Raw genomic sequence first — 18,847 nt, 5'->3', positions numbered from 1 at the left:
TTGCGGAAGTTCAAAGACAATTGTTTAAAGGGAAAGAGAAATCCTTCCTTATTTATTTTTAAATGCAGGTGATTTGCATTCTTTAACTGGGAGTCGTGTTGACTGTGTGTGTGTTTCTAACTTACAGTGCAACTATGTGGTTCCTGCCACTCTGGTCATCATCATCTTCATCTGCTTCCAGCAGAAGTCCTATGTGTCATCATCCAATCTACCAGTGCTTGCTCTTCTCCTCTTGCTGTATGGGTAAGGAAAGGCTTTCTGTGGGTGGGAGGGGCAAGTGGCTAAGAAGGGATGAGAATCAGCTTGTGTTAGAATTTAGGAGGCTCATATCCCTCACTGGGCCATGAAACTTGCTTGGGTGACCTTGGGCCATTCACTGTGTCTCAGCCTAACCTACCGTACAGGAGTGTAGTGAGGAGGGGAAAGAACCACGTATACCACCCTGAACTCCTTGGAGGAAGGGCAGGGTAAAAATGTACTAAATGCTACAAATAAACTCCTTCTTGCGGTTTCCTTTTCACTTGCCCAGGTGGTCCATAACCCCTCTCATGTACCCAGCATCCTTTGTGTTCAAGATCCCTAGCACAGCGTATGTGGTGCTGACCAGCGTGAACCTCTTCATTGGGATCAATGGGAGCGTGGCCACTTTTGTTCTTGAGCTTTTCACCAACAATGTAAGTTCTTATTTGGCCTTGGCCAACATTATCTACTGACTTCCTTTCAGAGCTGATTGCTTTTGTTTTGGTTAATATTTAAAGGAAGTCGAACCTGAACACTGAGGGCCAAACTGGATGGAGGGGGTTGCCATTTTGACATTTGAAAAGGCATTTTGGGGAGGTCTCAAGAGTGCCTCTGCCCAATCAGGATTGGACCCTCACAGCATTTTTAAATTGCTTGAAAATGGTGGTGGCATCCACAGGTCTGTCACATCTAGTTTGGCCCTGAGCCATGTTCAGCTGAATGCTAGATGTCAGCTCAGGTTCCACCATAGGAAGGAATTGGGCCCCTCGTGGGATTTTTTTCCGTCTTCTTAATTTAAGCTAGTTGCCAAATCTTGCCATAAATTGATTGTTACTTTTTAAAAAAAATCTAGATTGATACATGGAGAAGACCGTTCCTGTTCTGTTGTCATATAGATGCAGATGAAATTTGGAGGAGAGGAGGGGGACATGTGTGACCCAGTCTATACCTGACCCTTGGAGAATCATGCTCGTTTTATAAAGCCTCCTTGTTATTTCCAGATATGAGTCTTTCAACCACATCACCCTCAGCATTAATAAAGTCTTTCTCCATATAAATCAGAACTAGCAATCTCAATTAAAGCAAACAAGGAAAGCCAGGATTCCTGGTTGCTGGATAAACTGCAGGATTCTGCTGCAGTATGCATATTGCATAAGACCTTTTCAGACATAATGCCAACTAATGCTGGGAGTCAGGCAGCCATTGGGAATGAATGTACTTGTGATACTGTCAATGCTTGCGGTCACCGTGTTGTCTGAACAGAGGCTACATGTTTGTTTTGCATGCATGTACAGCTTCAGAATGCATGAACCAGAACCTTGGGAAATCCAGCAGTCAGTTTGTGCATGGCAAGCAGCATGTGCATTGCCCATTGGTGACCATGTGTACTGGGAGGATCTGCCTAAATTTGCTGGCCTCCCAGTGCACATGGATGTAGCATCTGAAATGGGCTTTGAATAGTGTTGTGATCAGACAGAGTTCTGAATATCTTGGGTAAAATCTAGACAAAGTTAGAGTGAAACTGGATGTAACACTGAAGCAGGTCACAATGGATTGTTCAGCTGAATCAACTGTGTGCCAGTGGATTTCTTGTTGATGTGGTATGGAACCAGCTAGCTGCTAGTCATTAGGATTCATGGATAACTTTGCTTCAGACTTTTAGAACTGCCCCCCCAGGCTTGAAGCTACAGAGGAAATGTAGGTTTGCAGTCTACACAGTGAGGATGTTTTCTAGATCAGCCTCACTAGTCCGAAAAAGTAATGTGCGGCAGAATCTCTCCTTGCAGTCAGGCACCCAAATCTTTACTTCTCAAATCACTTACTCATTGATTCTGGAAGGTGTGCTAGGGATTGGGCTGTGCTTTCTCACTGTGTACATTTCCTGCCTTTTGGTGTCCTTTCCTCTTGGTGACCTTTCCAAATAGCTGACCTGCTGCTGCTTTTATGTCCATAGAAGCTGAACAACATCAATGACATCCTGAAGTCAGTGTTCCTCATCTTCCCCCACTTCTGTCTGGGCCGTGGGCTGATTGACATGGTGAAGAACCAAGCCATGGCAGATGCTCTGGAAAGGTTTGGTAAGTGAGACAATGCACAACACTGTATGGGATTCTGCGGCACAGATTTGGAATGTGGAGACCAAAACTGGGAGGCATTTGCTCTTAGGCAATACAGATTCTGCACTAAGAGGAATGGAATTCTGCAACTTATATGGGTAACACAAATGGAGCGCATTTGCGTGCTTTTGTTTTGCATACTTTGATTGACCATCTTTACTATTTCACTTATTGTACCCTAGGTTTGTAATGAAACAGATTAAATACTTATGCAAAAGCACCACAATCCCCAGCCCCAAACTTCCTTACCTTTATGGCTTTTGAGATGTCAGCAGGTGTTGCTCTTGCCTTTCAAGCATAGTTTCCTAAAGGCTAGAAACCTTTTTTAAAAGAAAGCATGCTTAGATTCTCAAGGCACATTCTGCACTTAGTGCCAGCTGAAGAAGAGCTACTCCTTTCTAGGCCCACTGACTTAATTGATTTTGAAAGGAGTAACCCTTTGTTTAGGAGTGGCGTAGAGTGGTAAAGCTGCAGTACTGCAGTCTGAGCTCTGCTCACGACCTGAGTTTGATCCCGGCAGAAGCTGGGTCCAGGTAGCCAGCTCAAGGTTGACTCAGCCTTCCATCCTTCCGAGGTTGGTTAAATGACTATTCAGCTTGCTGGGGGGGAAAGTGTAGATGACTGGGGAAGGCCATGGCAAACCACCCCATAAAAAGTCTGCCGTGAAAATGTCGTGATGCAACGTCACCCCAGAGTCGGAAATGATTGGTGCTTGCACAGGGGACTACCTTTACCTTTTTAACCCTTTGTAGACTGCTTGTGTAAGGACTACTGAACAGTACACTTGAAAATGCAGAGGGAAAACAAATGGGGACAAACCTTGTGTCTGCAAAGATGTGCATCATGCCCATGTGCTTGTTTCAGAGCCGGGATTGGCTACTGCTCTTTATCTAAGTATATGTTCAGTGGCAAACTCTAGTTTGTCTTACATGGTGGATGAAAATCCCCCGAATCTTTTCATGAATTATTGGAGCAGACTTATTGCTGATAAACATCAATTGCTATCAGCTTTTCTGGATACTTCAATCATGTCCTCTGTTCACATGAGTATTTGAAACTAAAAATTGTAAGAAGTGTTTGAATATATAAAACAATAGCTTATGGTGTGCAATGTTGTTGTTGATTGTTTTTTCTGGTGGCAACTGAAAGTGTGTTTCTGCCATTCCCCATCAGGTGAGAACCGCTTTGTTTCCCCCCTCTCCTGGGACCTGGTGGGGCGCAACCTTTTTGCTATGGCTGTGGAAGGTGCTGTCTTCTTCCTCATCACAGTGCTTATCCAGTACAGGTTCTTTATCAAACCCAGGTAAGCTGGCCTCCCTGACAAATGTACCCCCAGCCTGGGAAGGACATTCACAGAGTAGGGTGTAGCACAAGGATTTAAATCCTTTGAGGGATGGGGCACTTATTTTCCAGTAAAACTGATGTTGGAAAAGAAGGAACATAGAGGAGCGACTGAATAGTATCTGAAGCCCTCCCTTCCTTTTCCACCATCATCATCCCAATAATTTTTGAGCGTTTCTGTAGAACTGACTGCTTTCACTTGAACTCCTATTCACTTGTGGACTTCTTTTCTTTGCCCTTCCCCTTTTCTTCTATCATATCTCCATTCTCACAAAGAGGAGACTAATGGTACATCCAACAGGTTTTTATTTTAGCATGTGCCACTGTGGACTGACATCCATTTGACAAAAAGGATAATGAGTCCACATATGCCTGTTTTCATTAGCCTTTAAAGTGCCACCAGACAGTCTTGTTTATTGCTGCTTTGGCACAGCTACACCTCAGAAATTATTTCCATTCATTTTGCTCCTGCTTTCCTCGCCTGCCATCACTAAAAGGGGCCAGTCCATTTCAGATTGATCAGTTTGCTGCATAGTACTTTTGGAGCACTCCTTATCAATGGGGCTTTATGCAAAGGTTTTTGCCACCCAAGTGTATTCAGCAGAGAGCTGCAGCCCAATCACAGCACCTTGATGAGTGTCTTTGTAAGATGCATGTGCTGTTACATTCATGTTTTATATTTTAGATCTACCCTTAAAATATCTTCTGTGTGGGCCTAAAAATGTAATATGTTAAGTGGCCTGCAGCAACTGGTGCCCTAATCTCTCTAATGCAGAGATTCTCAACATGCTGCCCAGGGGCACCATGGTCGCCAGTGATGTCTTCCCTAGCATTCGCTTCTTATCCAAAACGAAGTGCCAATCCCAGCTTCACTCCACTGATTTGTACAGATGGTGCCTCAGAAGACCCAGGAAGCATCACCTTTGGGTCTGCAGGGAGCACCCATTTGGAAATAGCTGCCCCATTCATGGGAGGATGCTTGGCTGGAAACCTCTTATATATTTTATCATTGCCGCCCCATGGCAGCCACTGTGTGATGGCATCCACTAGCCTTTCTCGAAATTCCAAAAGCGCTTACAGGATCACTGAGGTTACAGAGTGTGCTTTGGGTTGGCCTTTGGCTATTGGTTTCCCTATGTCAATTACAAATGGAGACCGGATGTTCCACCTGTGGAATGTGAATGGACTAATCTAGAGCAGGGCTGGTCTGTTCTTTACTTAGTGCATGCTGAGTTTACCACCTCTGTCTTCTCCCTTATAACCCATTACATTTTCTGTCTTTTGAAGGCCAGTCTATGCCAAGCTTCCACCTGTGCATGATGAAGATGAGGATGTGAACAGAGAGAGGCAGAGGATCATTAATGGTGGTGGACAAAGTGATATCTTGGAAATCAAGGAACTGACTAAGGTGAGAGAAGGGGGTAAGCTCACAGTGCATTTTGAGGATATACCTGAAATAATCCCTAAGGATTTGGGGGTTTTGGCCACTGTGTGACAGAGTGTTGCACTGGATGGGCCGTTGGCCTGATCCAACATGGCTTCTCTTATGTTCTTATGACTGGACACCAGTTCCATTGATGTGTACTGTTAAGCCAACAATAACCCCAGTGTGGCATTGTGTCAGCTTCCACCTCGCTGGCTGATCCTGGGCTGGCTTCTCTTGCAGTTGCAAGAAGAGCCCACCAGTCATTTGATGTAGCTGAATATATGGAAGACAAAAAAAAAAGGCTTTATTTGGACTCAGCTATACTGGTAGCCAGTCAAATTCTCTGATCTGTATTTGGTTTAAATAATACCTGGAAAATACTGGCAAGGAATTTTTTGGCTCAGGTTTCTGTTCACAATTATGGAGGTAGATTGGTGAATGTTGGCAGTGATCATTGAATGATCATCAACATTCACTAATACACCTCTGTGTTTTCAGGCATTCGGTACAGGCCTAAGGGGTTGCAGCTGTTGATAATTCTTTGTATTTTAGACACATGCTGTAATAGTTGCACAAATGGTATTTTCATGCTGACAGTCACTGAATTGGTTGCAAAGCAAAGACAAGATGGTGGTCTTCTCGGAACTGGGTTGTAATCAAAGATGCTGCTCGTAATTCGTTTTGCCTAGGAAGAGACAGGACCATATGGAATTCTTATCTCCAGCTGTTGACCTTCTAATGGGCAAATTTCCTTTTCACCTTCCAGTTATACAGAAGGAAACTGAAACCAGCTGTGGATAGGATCTGTGTTGGGATTCCACCTGGGGAGGTGAGTTTGAGCCTCTGTATTATCTGCTTATTGTATGTATTACCCTGCTCTTGCTACATTGTATCCTACTTTTGTAATATGATACTTTTTTTTTTTGCAGTTTCTAATTTGTGATGCTAGTCCTATTGTATTATTTGTTGAATGTCTTGTGCTGTTGTACTGCCTTGTTTTACCCAGTGCAATCCACCTTGCATCTCAGTGAGAAATAAAATATTTGGTGAAACATTAAAATAAAATAGTGGTGTATTGTTCAGGGGTTGAAGGTTCAGAGCAAAATGGACAGAAATGCCTGTGCTTTGTGGTTTGTGGTAATGATTGGGAGTCAGCTCCATAAAACCAAGTGAATGGTGGATCCCCACTGTTGCATGGATGCTGTGCTAAAATTTTTACGTCTGTGGTAATGCCAGCGTGCTTAAAGCCCCAAACATTACCTCGCTGCAATAGACTTGTGACCTTGCATGTTGTGGAGGGGGGTTGAGAGAGAGATTCGCCCACCTAAGGCCATCTTCATGGGAGACCTGCGATTCAACCTTGAGACTTATTGATTTGCTCAGTCTTTTTAGCTACAAATGCCACTCAAGGATCCCTGTAGTGTTATCTGTATAAAATTGAAGACACTACACTAGAGCTCCTCCAGTAAGAAAATTTGAGGTGTTGAATACAACTTTTCAATATACATGGCTTTTCTCTTTATGTCATGCTGTTGCTGGTGGAATGACAACCTGTGGAATTCAGAATTTTCAGAATAGTAATGCTGTCCTATGCAGAATTACACCTGTTTAAAGCCAGTTAAAATCAAAGGGTTCAGACCGCATCTTGCAATTCAAGACATAGTCATAACCAAATTCTAAAATCAAAAGATACAATAGATTGTGTTCATTTCCATGCACTTTGAGTTAGGCACTCGTGATCAAGGTTGAGAATGGAAACAGCCAGTAGTTCTTTCAGAGAGTTGAAGGTGATTTGAAACCAGTGGTTTATACACTGAAATCACTTTTGCTCTCTGGTAAACAAGGTTGGCAGGTTTTTGGATTGCCTCGAAAAGCTTCACAGCTTGTTTCATCAGAGAAGACAGTGAGATAAAAGTATGTATGTGCATTAAAGCAGTGAATCCTCTCTTAAACCATTTTCATCTCTCAAGAATGTTTTCTGTTCTCCAGCTACTCTCCTGATCCATAAAACACTCAAAGTTTTTCTACTTGGTTGATTTCATTAGGAATAAAATCAGGTTAAAATCCTAGTGATCTAGCTCACTGTAAAGCTAGCATTGATATTAAAATATTGACTTTTTTCAGAGCCCCATGGCTCTAGTTCAGTAAAGTGTGTGCAGAACTACCAGGGCGGTGCACTCCCAGCCTTTGAAAAGAAACTGCTATCAGTGAGGAAGGGGAGGCTAAGGGAGTGTGAATCCTACCTCACCTTCTTCCTGAACTAGGGGATCTCAGCTTTTAAAAAAGATCTGTGTATGCACAAGGCTGGCTGCTTAGTTGCCCTATTTGGAATCAGTGGAAGCATCTTCTGCTTCCTCCCCCCCCCCCCCAACACGCACACACGATTCCCCATCCAGATAGCGACATGTGCCTGCCGTCCTGCTTCCTCCCTATTGTAACCTATAGCTGGATGTGGGTGCACAACTCTCTGTGCTGAGATCTGAGCAAAACTCACTACATTTATATATGCAAAGCTATACATGTAGCTGCCAAACCATCCCTACTGATGGAAGGAAAGAGTGAGAGAAGTGCTGAATTTGCATCCCAGGAAAAAGTGACAAAGAGGTGCTGAATCTGTATCCCAGGACACTAGAAGTGCTGATGTGGTTATGTTGGTGTTTTTAGTGCTTTGGCCTCCTCGGTGTGAATGGAGCTGGCAAATCCTCTACTTTCAAGATGTTGACTGGAGATACTGATGTTACAGGAGGGGACGCTTTTCTGAAGGGAAACAGGTAAGAGGGAACACAGCAGCTATCTACCTATAAGAAGTTTTGTTTCTTTTGTTTGTTTTTCTGTATGCTGATACTCTTATTAAAACAGATTCAGTGACACACTGAGTAAAGCTAATTTTGTCCCTGTCTCCTTTACATATCTTGTTGCTTTGGTGACAGCCATCTTTATTAACAGGCCTATAGAAATTTTAGCAGCCTTCTCAGAGCTCAAAAGCTTAACAGCACCAGTCTATGCTCATTACTTGGATGGGAGACCAGTAAGGAAGACAAGAGTTGCTAAGCAGAGGAAGGCAATTGCAAACCACCTCTGCTCACATCTTGCCTTGAAAACTCTACAGGGTTGCTGTAAGCTGGCTGTGACTTGATCCACCGGCACCGTCCTGAATCCAGGCTTAATAACACAACACAACTGTAAAAAAATCTAAGTGATAGTCTAAGGTTGCAAATGAAAACTTCTTGTACACACTGTCAGTGCAGGATGGTTCTGAAATGATGGGTATACCTGAAACTGCATTTGAATGTTTTAGCTGGCACTGGCAAAACAGCTCCTCCCTCTCTTTCTCTCTCTGTAGCATCTTGTCTAACATCCAGGAGGTCCATCAGAATATGGGGTACTGCCCTCAGTTTGATGCCATTACTGAACTGCTGACAGGGAGAGAACACCTGGAATTCTTCGCGCTCTTAAGAGGCGTTCCTGAGAAGGAAGTCTGCAAGGTAAATCCAAGGAGGCAGCAGGGAAACCGCCAGAGTAGGGAGACCACCAGAGTAGTCACTAGAAATGCCATGTAGTTGACTCTTCATAACTGGTACCATGATCCACACAGCACAGTTAAAGGGAATAGGAATATATATTTCTAGAAAACATTTCTCTGTCACCTCACCAGAATCTCAAGATATACTACCTTAGGGGGGAAATTGTTAAAATAAGAAGACATAAAACAGATCCAGGCACATCATACTTACTCCTAACCCCCTCCCAATCACAATGACTCCCAAGTCCATGTTAGCCAAATCCCTTTTAATTTTTTTTAACTTTTATTGGTGCAATAATAGAATACAACCAATGCTAAATTCTAAACAAGAGGGTGTTTGTCTTAAGACTACAGAGGATGTACTCCAGTGACCCTCTTCAAAGAAATTTATTATTTTGGAGCTACTGTAACAACAGGCCAGTTCTTATATGTATATGTGAGTGTCTTTGTATGGTGCGGTTTAGAAACTGAATAGTGGCAGTTGTCAGGCCTTCTTTTTCCACCTAGCCATGTCCTTTGAATTTTTCTTTTCCACTATCCCCTAAATCCACCACTTCCTGAAGTTATTACAAAACAGGCAGAGTAGAAACTCACACTTAACTCACATTCCAGATGTATACAGCTACACTACACTGTAACGTTAAGAAAATCCTGGGAATGACAGTATCATATGAGTGGGGGACTCCCAGGTATTCTAACAGAGAATTCTCAGCTCCTTTTCAACCTACAGTTTCCAGGATCCTTTTGGGAGAAGTCATAACTTAAAACAGGTGTGTGCTTAACAGAAATGTGCTATGTAGTGACAAACCCATGTTGACAAGGAAGATGGCTAGCAAAGTTTAGTCACTATTCCTTCAAAGATCAATCTGTTCGTTGCTAGTAAAGGGTCTCTGTTCAACACCTGCCCTGGCCCAGTAGCCTGTGAACATGGGGTCAGGGGTATAATTTTGCTGTATCGAACAGAAGTAGCACCAAGATAAAAGGAATCTGTTTGCATACCCTGAGCAGTATGGCCTCTCTCAAACCATTTTTAAGCTTTCTTTAAAAAAAAAAAAAAACACAATACACTGACTACTTAGAGCCTAAAACAATCTTGAGCTGTTTCAGTGTCTCTTGGGTTGGATCCTGCTGAATGGCTTGAATAAGAATAAGAATAAACTTCTCTTTATGTAATGGGATAAGTCTCAGAGTTTCAGACTGGAGCTTCTCAAACTAGAAATCCTGGAGGTTGTGCTTCTCCATTCATAAGAACATAAGAGAAGCCATGTTGGATCAGGCCAATGGCCCATCCAGTCCAACACTCTGTGTCACACAGTGGCCAATATATGTGTGTGTGTATATATATACATACACATACATACATACACACACACACACACACACACACACATATATATACTGTGGCTAATAGCCACTGATGGACCTCTGCTCCATATTTTTATCCAATCCCCTCTTGAAGCTGGCTATGCTTGTGGCCGCCACCACCTCCTGTGGCGGTGAATTCCACATGTTAATCACCCTTTGGGTGAAGAAGTACTTCCTTTTATCCGTTTTAACCTGACTGCTCAGCAATTTCATTGAATGCCCATGAGTTCTTGTATTGTGAGAAAGGGAGAAAAGGACTTCTTTACTTTCTCCATCCCATGCATAATCTTGTAAACCTCTATCATGTCACCCCGCAGTCGACGTTTCTCCAAGCTAAAGAGCCCCAAGCGTTTTAACCTTTCTTCATAGGGGAAGTGTTCATACTGTACTTTCCATTCCGGCAGGTTGGTGAATGGGCTGTTCGGAAACTGGGCCTCGTGAAGTATGCAGACAAATACGCTGACTGCTACAGTGGTGGGAACAAGCGCAAGCTTTCCACAGCAATAGCCCTGATTGGGGGCCCACCTGTTGTGTTTCTGGTGAGTATGTGAGCATTCTCATTGGCAACTCTTATTCTGCTGAAACTATTGGGAGGTCTCGGTTTTCTGCTTAATGTTTGACCTGGAATGTGACTGCTTACGATATATCTTTCCTAGTATGTAGAGCCCCACTTTTGTGAGTCCCATTGAAACAATGTTGAACAAAAGTTCTTATAGGCAACAGCTGGGGAACCGTTCACCAAAAAATTCCACAACATTGAACTTCACATATTTACATCTGCTTTCTGTCAGGACCATTTACATGTGTCATTCAGAACAAGGCGGTTGGTGGCAGAGCCAATTCAGGATGGATTAAGCATTTGAGTGCTCCTCCACATTTAAAAAGAGAGCCCCGTGGTGTAGAGTGGTAAAGCTGCAGTACTGCAGTCTGAACTCTCTGCTCATGACCTGAGTTTGATTCCGGCGGAAGCTGGATTCAGGTAGCTGGCTCAAGGTTGACTCAGCCTTCCATCCTTCTGAGGTCGGTAAAATGAGTACCCACCTTTTTTTGGGGAAAGCAATGGCAAACCACCCCGTAAAAAAGTCTGCCGTGAAAACGTCATGATGTGACGTCACCCCAGAAGTCAAAAATGACTGGTGCTTCCACAGGGGACCTTTCCTTTCCTTTTCCTTTCCACATTTAAAAAAACCTCCCTGCACATAGAAAATGAACTCATCAGAGATGAATATGCTAAAACTTTCTATGTGATGTCCTTGTTTTCTACACACAAGGAGGATTTTTTTTAGCATGTTGGAACATTCCAAAGTACAAGCCTCCACCTGCAGCCTGAAATGGCACAATCTAAGGTTCTGCCTATCATGATTCTATCTAGAATGTGCAGTGCTTTCATGTATCAGCAGGTGTGTTGCTGTCTGCTGTGGCTACCCTTCCAGAAGGCTACCAATTGTTATTAAAATAATGCTCCACCAACAGTGGCATGAGCAATCCTTTCTTCTTTGTAAAATGTAGGATGAGCCAACCACTGGGATGGACCCCAAAGCACGCCGTTTCCTTTGGAACTGTGCCTTGAGTGTCATCAAAGAGGGAAGATCTGTGGTCCTTACCTCTCACAGGTATATGGTGCTGTTTATTTATTCTATGCTGCCTTTCCAACCCAGCTCAGGGTCCCCAATGCCTTTCATAACTCTGTGAAGAGGTTACCTCAGATCTTTACTTGATCGGGTACTTCAGAGTGTCTATTTCCTGTCCACAGCATGGAAGAGTGTGAGGCCCTGTGCACGCGAATGGCAATCATGGTCAATGGACGCTTCAGGTGCCTGGGCAGCGTTCAGCACCTGAAGAACAGGTAAGCAACTGCTTTGTGCTGACAGCCTCTGTGCCTCCCTGCTTTCTCACCAAGGCAGTTTGTTCTCTTAAGACCATTTCTGTAAGCCACTTACATGAACTCAGAAAACAGGCACAGGTAAAACTGACTAGTGTTTTAGAATACCTTTGCAGTTTAGGATACTAAACAAAATCTTATTCTACTTAATATTAGACTGTCCTGTACATTGGTGAAAAGGCCAGCTTTTTTTTTTTAATCCCTTCTTACAATAACGCATCAAGAGAGCCATTAGCATTGGTCCCTCTGGACAGCTTTAATGAATTAATGTACAGATTCGGTCAGTTTAAAGATTTCAGTCTTCCTGGTTTTGCCTTCATCCTCCTCCTTCAGGTGTGTAAAGCTTGCATCTGTTTTTGCTAAGGTACAACGATACAGGAGGGACCAGTCCCCGTTGACCTCTCTTGGTCTCCCTTAGTTTACATCCCATGGCTTTCCTACGGCACAATGTAACTGTGTGCACATCAACACCTTTCTAAGCCCATGAAGTCCCATCAGTGTAAGTCTGCATAGGATTGCACTGGCGGCATCCAAGCAGTGATCAGATCCAGACCTACATCAAGGTTGCTGCATCGTGCAACTTCAGACCATGTCCTTCACCACCAATGCAATCGTTTTTGTTTTGATGTGTTCCATGACTCACCATCAGCTTCCTCGAAAGGGTTCCCTGGTACATGAACTTGTGCTGAAGCATTCATAGTCGTTGGTAAAGGGATGGTCCATTGGCACCCAGTGAAATCCTGTCTTTGAAGCTGTATAGGTCTGGACTTGGCCAGTGTCAGAAAGAGAGATGGACTGAGAGCCTACTGGGAAATAGGATAGAATTCTAGTGCAGTAAATAAATCTGTCAATGCCATCTTTGTGGTATATTCATCACATTAAAAGGGGCAATGTTAAATGGCCCTCATTTGAGCTATTCAGTTAGTAAGTTAGAATCACAGAGTTGAAAGGGACCTCCAGGATCATCTGCACAATGTAGGAAATTCAAAACTACCTACCTCCCCCCCCCCCACTTCCCCAGAGACCCTGCTCCATCACGGATGAAGTTATGGAATATGTACAAAGCAAACGTTCCTCAGGAACTGTGTGGACTAGATGTGTACCGATTTGAAATTAAATTCAAATTGAGGTTAGTTCAGGATGCTAAATGCTGTGTTAGATACCAGATGACATGTTAGGAGTGCAGCAAGCACAGTGTCCTGGGCAGACAGACCTTCTCCAAATACTCATCACTTAACTGCTATTTTAAGAAAGGAACTGCTCCATCATTTGAAAATTTGCACCCCTCTTTTTCAGATTCGGTGACGGCTACACAATAGTTGTGCGAATAGCAGGGGCAAACCCAGACTTGAAACCTGTTCAGGACTTCTTTGAGCATGCCTTTCCTGGCAGCGTGTTGAAGGAGAAGCATCGCAACATGCTGCAGTATCAGCTCCCATCCTCTCCGTCTTCGCTGGCTAGGATATTTAGCATCCTCTCCCAGAACAAAAAGAGACTCCACATAGAAGACTACTCCGTTTCCCAGACCACACTTGACCAAGTAAGTTTTTGGAGGAGTACCTTGAAGGAGCCAGGCTCATAAAGTGGAAACCTAGAATCCCCCGTTTCCTTTCTTGGGCTCCTGAAAGACTAGTGTGGAGGGGCATCTTTCGTATACCATGGAAGTGCGGCTAAAAGCAAGTTGTTCCTTCAGGTATAATTTCAGTCCTGGCCATAGTTGATAAAATTGCATGCAGTATGGATTGTTGCCAGCGTCTTGTGAGATATGACCAATACTCCCACTAAGCTGTGGAGTCTCAACCGTGAAGTTCACTGAAATTCACCTTGGGCCAGTTGCTTTCTCTTAACCTAACCTAGTTTACAGAGTTGTTGTGGGGATAAAACTTGGGGAGAGAGGGGCAGAGCTGTACATCACACTGAGCTCTTTGAAGGGAGAGTAGGATAAATGTATACACAGTATTTCTCAGTAGGAACAGTTCTCAACTAAAATGTTGGTGACCAAGCAAGCACTGGTTAACAGGCAAAGGACATTGATGCATTAATCAGCCCTAGACCTTTAGTTCAGCTAAATGTCAGCAGCCAAAGATCTAGCTCTGGGGTCTCCCAATGGTAGTGCCTATGGGCACCATGGCACCTGCTGGCACCTTTTCTAGAGCTCACCAAGTATTTGTAGGAAGTAGGTGGGGCCAGGGAGGGCTTTTACCCAAGCAAGTCTTCTGATTGACTACTGGAGATTTGATTGCCTGTGCGGATTTTTTTAAAAGATGGCTTTAGCAGCAGCTGCCACCACGGCATAAGGATCTGTACTCTGTTTCTGAAGAAGTTAAGATGTGGCCATCATTTTGTGGCTTGCTCTGCCTCCTGAGGCAGCCATTTTATTGCTGTGCCCACTGTGCCGTGTCAGAATTCCAAATGTGTCTGCAGGCTCAAAAAGGTTGTAGCTGGAGTTTCAGATCATTATATCACCTTCAGCCTTCTTTGCTCCAGCTTCTCTAGCTGTGTTCAGTTCTCTTTTCAGCTCATTTTCCCTTCCATTTTCCTTCTTTCCTCTGGTCTTTTTCTCTTAATGCTTCTGGATTTCCTGGGCCTGCTGCTGTTTCAGGCTCCTGTCTCATTTTTTTTCCTGGATTCTTCTAGCACCCCTTCCCTGCCTGCCTTGCCTTGCCTTGCCTCTCTGGGACATCACAGCAGCTTGTGCAGTCAGGGGCAGAGGCTTCATCACCATCCCCATAAGCTCCACCACCGCATTACCATCAGGATTAGCTGCAGTTGCCCACTACTAACAGCGTGTTTTTTATCCGTTTTGGTCAACAGGCAATACGATTAAAGGCTAGGCTTCTGCAATCACCTTCCTGAATCCTCTTTTCTTTCTCTTTAGGTATTTGTAAACTTTGCCAAGGACCAAAGTGATGACGACCACACAAAGGACTTGTCGTTGCACAAAAACCAGACTGTCGTAGATCTTACAGTTCTGTCCTTTTTGCAAGACGAGAAGGTGAAAGAAAGCTATGTATGAACTGCCCTTCTGAAAAACGGTGCAGTGGCAGTAGTTCTGAGAAGAAGGGGAGATTGCTGAACCTTTACTTTGGCAAGAAGGGATCTTCCCGAGAGCCAGGAGACAAAGACTTGTGGAGAGGAAGAGAATTAATTGGACATTCTACTGGTAACCATTCAATGCAATGCAGTTCAATGCAATGAAAACAATATTCCATTCCAGAGGCAGTGCCTCTCGGAGAAGTTGCCTTGTCGTACTGTTCTCTAACAAAAGACTTGAATCTAGTTGTCCTTAACGTTATAACTCTGTGAAATTCTAGGATGGGGCCACTTGCTGCCCCTGTGGTCTTTTTGCCAGACTCCCAACGTGCTTTTACTTAGCACACTTTTTTTTTTTTTTGGCTCTTGGCCAGTGATTATTTATTTACAATTTTAATGCTTGGGTGCTACATCCATTGCTGGCAATGAGTGCCCCAACACAATCAGTGCCAAGTATTCGGCACACCATGCAGTGCCACGGCCTTATTTAAGTACCAACTATTGGCCTGGATAGTCTACGCCAACATAAGGAGGGTTGCAGAAAAGCGATCCGTCTCTGGTGAGCCTGAACGGTAGGGCCACTAAGCACACCACTCGGCAGTATGTATCCACCGTACAGTGTTTCGTGTTGGGTTGTGGCAAAGTCGACTCTCAGCCATGTGTACAGCTGCATGGATTTCCATCCCACTGGTATGGTGACCAATTGCTTATTGCTCTGTTAGACTTTGGTTGGAGCTGCTGCTGTTTTCAGCTCTTCCCCCCTCCCCCTTTGGGCTCGTGTTTTCCTTTGCAACAGTATTATTTATGTGACTCGTCAGCCTCTTTGGACTTGCTTTCCTATCTCCATGTCCTCAACTACCATTTACAAAAAAAACACTATGTTTATATTACCACTTTTATACTTAAATGTTTGGATGTAGTTACGATCATTTGTAGAAGTGCTGGGTTCCTGTTCCAGCAGCTGCCGCTATCCTAATTCCGATTACCGTATAGTTCCCTACTTTGGCGTTTCCCCTTCATGAATGGTCTGCAGCAGGGCTGCCACCTCTCGCCACAGACAGTGGACATTGCCCTTTGAATGCGCAGCGGAAGTGAGAGAGGGGGAAAGGCACCCAATTGTCTCTCCTGCCTGCTCCAATCTTGCATCCTCCAACCCAGACAGCCAGCATTGTGTAGTGTTTAGAGGACGATCTGGGAGGCCCACGTTCAGACCCGCACTCTGCCATGGAAGCTAGCCGGGCGGCCTTGGGCCAGTCACGTGCTCTCTCAGCCTAACCTACCTCACAGGGTTGTTGTGATGAGGGTGCTAAGGAGAAAGGGAGAACAATTTTGAAAACCACTTTGGGTCCTCACTGGAGAGAAAAGTGTGGCATAAATAAAGTTAATAAACAAGGCCCCAGGACCACTTGGCTCTGCAAGAACATCAGCTGCTCTTGTGCTTCAATTGGGGATTTAAACCATGGAGACACTGATTGGCTGGCTTCTTGTTAACTTTGAAATGCAGGTCAGGTCACTTTTCAGTGTCTGTTATGATTGATTATTTAAGGTTTTACAAAAAACCCCAACAAAGTCAAGCAAGTGCTTAGTATACGGAATGCTTGAGCGGGTGACCTACAGGGAGAAGAGAGAAAACTGAGATTTGATTGCTTTTTGTAACGCTTGAGTATCTTTTTTCTTTAAGGGGAAGCTGTTTGTCAAATACTTTCAGCTCTGCAACATCAGCAGAGTCTACAAATGCGCTCACAATCCAGTGCAGTCCAGCAAAAGGTTTCAGTTGCTATTTTAAAAACCACAGGTTTCAGTCAGACCTATGTATATTTGCTCAGAAGTAAATCCCATTTTGTTCAGTGAGACTTACATCTGGGTTTGCTGGAATGTGTCCAAACTCTGCTACTCCTTCTACAAGCCTTAAATATCCCTCCCACCTCCCCTACAAAATGCATGCCATTTTCACATTTCAAAATCTAGGCAGATGTTACCTCTAATCCACAGCAAGCACTATGAATATTTAGCAGTGTTCAAACATTGTCATACAATCTTGGTATACATTAATCTGTCAGAATGGTCCACACATACTGTATAATTAGCCATTCCCAGCACCGTTGGAAATAGTTTTTAAAAATACATTGTTTGAGGGGACATGCTGTGTTGAAAGTTCTTATTATAGTTTGTTCGTCACTGCGTACAATCAATTTCCTCCATTCCTTTCCCACCTACGGTACCCAGTTAGTGGTGTCCATACCCTCATTTAAAGCAAATGGGACTCATGGCTAATTTGTTCTGTTTATTTTAAGGTGAGTTGAATCAGATGTAATTGCTGCTGGATTCCGAGGTTCGATAACTAGCTGAATCCTTCACTGTGAGCCAGTTCATGAGGGAGCAGTTCTCTGTGGTGGTGCTTTTGCCTAGAGAGCATGTATTGGCAGTCCCACCCCCATAATGACAAGGCGCCATGTAATTCAAATTAAGCACATTTCGGTCATATTGCCTTCAAAGGGGGAACCAAACACATTTTAACTCCTCTTCCAGTAGTTCTTAGTACTGTTTCCTGCCTGGAAGGGAAAGGTGGCAGATCAGCCAGACAAGCTTAGATCCTCTCATGAGGAGAGTTACTGGAAATGTAGTACAGTTCTCAAATAATCATAAGCCATTTAACATACACTTCTGTTATGTTGGATGTAGGGTAGGAAAAACAATCATGCTCTGCACTACAGGTATTATTGTGTAAAACCACTGATAACAAATTTTTGTCAAGGACATTTACCACTTAAAGGTGTTTGCGGTAGAACTGTCACATTGCAATCTATGTATCTGTACTTGTGTGGGTGGGGGGCTCTGCTGTATTCATACTTTTCTTACAAGCTTACTGCAGTTCCTTGATGTATTTCTGTACTCTTCCTTCTCCCCTAGTTTCCTGCCCCCTCCCCTTTAATATGTCGGTCCTTCATTCCAAGCACTTTACACTAGCTGTAATGGGATCTACTTTTGCACTGGAATACCCTTTATTAACTTCGCAAAAATCTAGAGCAGTTTCACAGGGGAGAAAAAAAATTAAGTTTAAAAAACAAACTTTCAATGGACATTTTCATGAGAATTATATATTTGTATTGCTAATAAATATTTGTGATGAATTCATAGGCATTTGTTAATTGCCTTGTATTAAGTAAATAAAGCTTTTTCTTGGTCTACAAATGATGCAATGCTATGCATTTACTTACCACTTACATGGAAGCCTTGACTAGTAAACAGCACAACTGTTTGGATAACAAAAGCCTATATGAAGTCCTACATGGTCTGGGACCAATATATTTATGGGATTGTCTTTCCTGGTATGTCCCCTAAACAGTACTTTTTTTGTAGCAGGAACGCCTTTGCAAATTAGGCCACACATCCCTGATGTAGCCAATCCTCCTGGAGCTTACAGTAGGCCCTGTAAGCTCTTGGAGGATTGGTTACATCAGGAGTGTGTGGCCTAATATGCAAATGAGTTCCTGCTACAAAAAATGCCCTGCCCCTAAAGAGTATTGTGCTTGATGGATAGTAATCTCCTGGTGATCCCTGGCCTGGAAAACATCCATCTAGCCTCAACTCAAAAGGCCTGGTGGAATGCCCTTCCAAGTAAGATTCAGGCCCTGTGAGATCTGATGCAGTTCTGCAGGGCCTGCGAAACTGAAATGTCCTGCCAGGCCTACAACAGGCAACCACAGTTACATTTAGACTGGCCTCTCCCTGGTCACCTTCTCTGTCCTTCTCAGCCATCTGCAGTCACATATGAGGGACAGCTGTTCTTTGGATAAGAGATCTCAACTTGTGCTTTAGGTGCCATCTGTTTGATATTAATAGTATGATGGAAATTGTTTTAACAGTTAGCTTGTAATTATTGTTTATAACTATAATTATTGTTTTTACTGTTTTTAACG

At 43.6% G+C, this 18,847-nt stretch overlaps 1 protein-coding gene across 2 annotated transcripts in view; it reads left to right on the top strand.

The window, feature by feature from the left end:
* The window catches only part of ABCA1 (ATP binding cassette subfamily A member 1), a 136,296-nt gene extending 118,174 nt beyond the window's left edge, over positions 1 to 18,122 (top strand). For both annotated transcript variants that reach the window (XM_060237098.1, XM_060237099.1), the window contains exons 38-50: positions 128 to 243; positions 530 to 674; positions 2,195 to 2,318; positions 3,531 to 3,660; positions 4,986 to 5,106; positions 5,891 to 5,953; positions 7,789 to 7,895; positions 8,468 to 8,609; positions 10,417 to 10,551; positions 11,522 to 11,625; positions 11,766 to 11,858; positions 13,191 to 13,434; positions 14,773 to 18,122. In XM_060237098.1, the coding sequence (XP_060093081.1) occupies positions 128 to 243; positions 530 to 674; positions 2,195 to 2,318; positions 3,531 to 3,660; positions 4,986 to 5,106; positions 5,891 to 5,953; positions 7,789 to 7,895; positions 8,468 to 8,609; positions 10,417 to 10,551; positions 11,522 to 11,625; positions 11,766 to 11,858; positions 13,191 to 13,434; positions 14,773 to 14,910 (1,662 nt within the window). In that variant the 3' untranslated portion in view covers positions 14,911 to 18,122. The remainder of the gene's footprint in view (positions 1 to 127; positions 244 to 529; positions 675 to 2,194; positions 2,319 to 3,530; positions 3,661 to 4,985; positions 5,107 to 5,890; positions 5,954 to 7,788; positions 7,896 to 8,467; positions 8,610 to 10,416; positions 10,552 to 11,521; positions 11,626 to 11,765; positions 11,859 to 13,190; positions 13,435 to 14,772) is intronic.
* The last annotated feature ends 725 nt before the right edge of the window (positions 18,123 to 18,847 follow it).

The sequence above is a fragment of the Heteronotia binoei genome, chromosome 4, assembly GCF_032191835.1.
Source record: "Heteronotia binoei isolate CCM8104 ecotype False Entrance Well chromosome 4, APGP_CSIRO_Hbin_v1, whole genome shotgun sequence".
Classification (NCBI taxonomy): domain Eukaryota; kingdom Metazoa; phylum Chordata; class Lepidosauria; order Squamata; family Gekkonidae; genus Heteronotia; species Heteronotia binoei.
The sequence above is the reverse complement of the archived record's forward strand: the minus strand, read 5'-3'. Positions and strand labels throughout refer to the sequence as shown.